The sequence below is a fragment of the Lipotes vexillifer genome, unplaced genomic scaffold, assembly GCF_000442215.2.
Source record: "Lipotes vexillifer unplaced genomic scaffold, Lipotes_vexillifer_v1.1 scaffold395, whole genome shotgun sequence".
Taxonomy (NCBI): Eukaryota; Metazoa; Chordata; class Mammalia; order Artiodactyla; family Lipotidae; genus Lipotes; species Lipotes vexillifer.
The window spans coordinates 3246843-3249303 of NW_006797390.1; the positions used below are offsets into that span (position 1 = coordinate 3246843).

The 2461-nt window shown below is 55.0% G+C and overlaps 2 protein-coding genes across 2 annotated transcripts in view; one reads left to right on the forward strand and one right to left on the reverse strand.

Annotated features, from left to right (window-relative positions):
- The window catches only part of SPSB2 (splA/ryanodine receptor domain and SOCS box containing 2), a 1795-nt gene extending 1731 nt beyond the window's left edge, over positions 1-64 (forward strand). The window contains 1 exon segment of the mRNA XM_007469506.1: positions 47-64. Coding sequence (XP_007469568.1) covers positions 47-64 — 18 coding nt within the window.
- A 325-nt stretch (positions 65-389) lies between these two features.
- Positions 390-2461, reverse strand: part of TPI1 (triosephosphate isomerase 1) — a 3679-nt gene continuing 1607 nt past the window's right edge. Inside the window, 5 exon segments of the mRNA XM_007469395.1 lie at positions 390-991; positions 1122-1209; positions 1774-1859; positions 2137-2269; positions 2344-2428. Coding sequence (XP_007469457.1) covers positions 873-991; positions 1122-1209; positions 1774-1859; positions 2137-2269; positions 2344-2428 — 511 coding nt within the window. The 3' untranslated portion in view covers positions 390-872.

Genomic DNA, 2461 nt, shown 5'->3' on the forward strand with positions numbered 1-2461 from the left:
CGCCATGAAGCGCTACCTGCTCTACCAGTGACCCCTGTGATACCAGATTGCGCTGGGGCCTTGACCCACCCCTCGGGGCGGGGGGAGGCAGCACTGCTGGCCTAGACCAGCAGCCTGAAGCCGGTGAGGCTGGGTCCCACCCCACCCCAAGCCCTGGGGAGCACCACAGCCCCAGGGCCACCCAGAGGGTAGAAGGGAGGGAGCTGTTACTCAAGGCTGGGGCAGCCTGGTACACAAGACATTTCTGCAAGTAAAAGTTGGAAGAGATGTGCTGCTGTAGAAACCTGTTTGTGGTTTTTCTGGTTTTTTTTGCACAAGGGTCCCGTGGCTGCCTCAAAAGGGAAAAAGATGATCTGGACAAGTTCAGTGAAGGACATAGCCCCAGGCTTAGTGCCGGGTGTTTATTTCCCGCACACGCGGGACTGCTCACAGACACCACACACAGGCATCGGCACCGTGGGAGAGGGCAGCAGCCCGGCCTCAGCAGAGGACAGGACTTTCTCTCAGCCCCTGACCTCATGGTGTGAGATGGGACAGGACGGGTTCTTGCTCCTGCCTTCACTGGGGACTGAGGGGACCCATAAGCAAACACCCCTCCCACCTCTCAGCCAAGCTAAAGCCACCTTGGTGACAGGTTGAGTTCCAACTGATACAATAAGTGGAAGCGGGAGTGGCCTGGTCCCAACCATTACAGGGTAGGGTGTAAACGGCAAAGGAAGAGGTACACTTTGGATTGGGCCACAAGAGGCTGCAGGTGACACCATCAGAAGCATGTGTGAAGATCCTGGGTGGGGGGGGGGCAGTACAGTTACTGGGCTTCTGAGCTACCTAGTCCCTGTCTCAGCAGTAAGGGTAGCAGAGACGGGCAGGGCTTATTGTTTGGCATTGATGATGTCCACGAATTCAGGCTTGAGGGAAGCGCCCCCCACAAGGAAGCCATCCACGTCAGGCTGGCTTGCCAGCTCCTTGCAGGTTGCCCCAGTCACAGAACCTGGGAAGGGAGAAGAGAGGGGGAGAGGTCAGGGATGGGAGGGGGTACTCCAGCCCTACCTCCACGTCAAAGAAGGACCCAGTCGGGTTCTCAGCCCACTCCACCTCCAGCTGGAACCAAACCCACTTACCCCCATAAATTATGCGGGTGCTCTGAGCCACTGCATCAGAGATGTTGGACTTAAGCCATCCCCGGAGCTTTTCATGTACTTCCTGGGCCTAGAACAAGAAGCTAGACTAAGACTTTCACTCAAAGGGGCAAAAACCCTGGGCACCAGTGGAGACAGGCAGTGTGGTTTTGGGACAAGAACCCTGGGACCTGAGATAGAACACCGGGGCTTCGATCCCACCCAGGTCCTGGAATGGATGTCCTTTGACATGTCACTCTCTTTTCTCCTGTCTTTTATTCTAATTTTTTTATTAACACCTTTATTGGAGTATAATTGCTTTACAATGGTGTGTTGGTTTCTGCTTTATAACAGTGAATCAGCTATACATATACATATATCCCCATATCTCTTCCCTCTTGCGTCTCCCTCCCTATCCCACCCCTCTAGGTGGTCACAGAGCACGGAGCTGACCTCCTTGTGCATGGCTGCTTCCCACTAGCTATCTGTTTTACGTTTGGTAGTGTATATAAGTCCATGCCACTCTCTCACTTCGTCCCAGCTTACCCTTCCCCCTCCCCTCTCCTGTCTTTTAAATGAGGGGTTGGCCCAGGTGGTCTCTGTCCAGTTCTACCAAGGCAGGGGAGATGAGGGTAGGGCTCCTGGGCTTGGTTACCTGTTGGGGTGTCGCAGTCTTGCCAGTACCAATGGCCCACACAGGCTCATAGGCCAGAACAACCTTGCCCCAGTCCTTCACATTATCTGTGGGACAGAGATCACAGGTGGAAGGGTGAACAGGAAGGAGAGAGCCAGCTGTTTCCCCAGGGAATGAGTGACGATGGCCTACTGCCCCCTGGCGGCCGTTAAAGGAACTCCAAGTGGCATCTATACCATCGGGGCAGGAGCAGAAGTGATAAGGATACAAGGGTTCTCACCCTCCCGTTTCCTGGGGATCAAGTCAGGCTGCAGGGCATATGACCCCACCCTCTGTGCCTCCGCAGCCCCGGCTAGGCTCAAAGGTCCCTTTCTCCAGAGATACCTGCGATGACCTTGGTTTGCTCGAAAACGACCTTCTCAGTGATGCCAGCTTCCCTCTCATCTAGCTTCTCCCCAATGCAGGCGATTACTCCAAGTCCCTCTGCCAGGGCATGAGCCACCTTCTGCCCAATCAGCTGTTGAGGAACAGACTTGGTGAGACACCTGTCTTGGGATAAGCCATCTCTCATCTCCTCTCCTGGTTACTAACCTCATCTGACTCCCCAAAGACGTGCCTTCTCTCCGAGTGCCCCAGAACCACCCACGTGGCTCCACAGTCTTTGATCATGCCAGGGCTAAAGGAAGAGAACAAGCCACGGTTCAGCAGG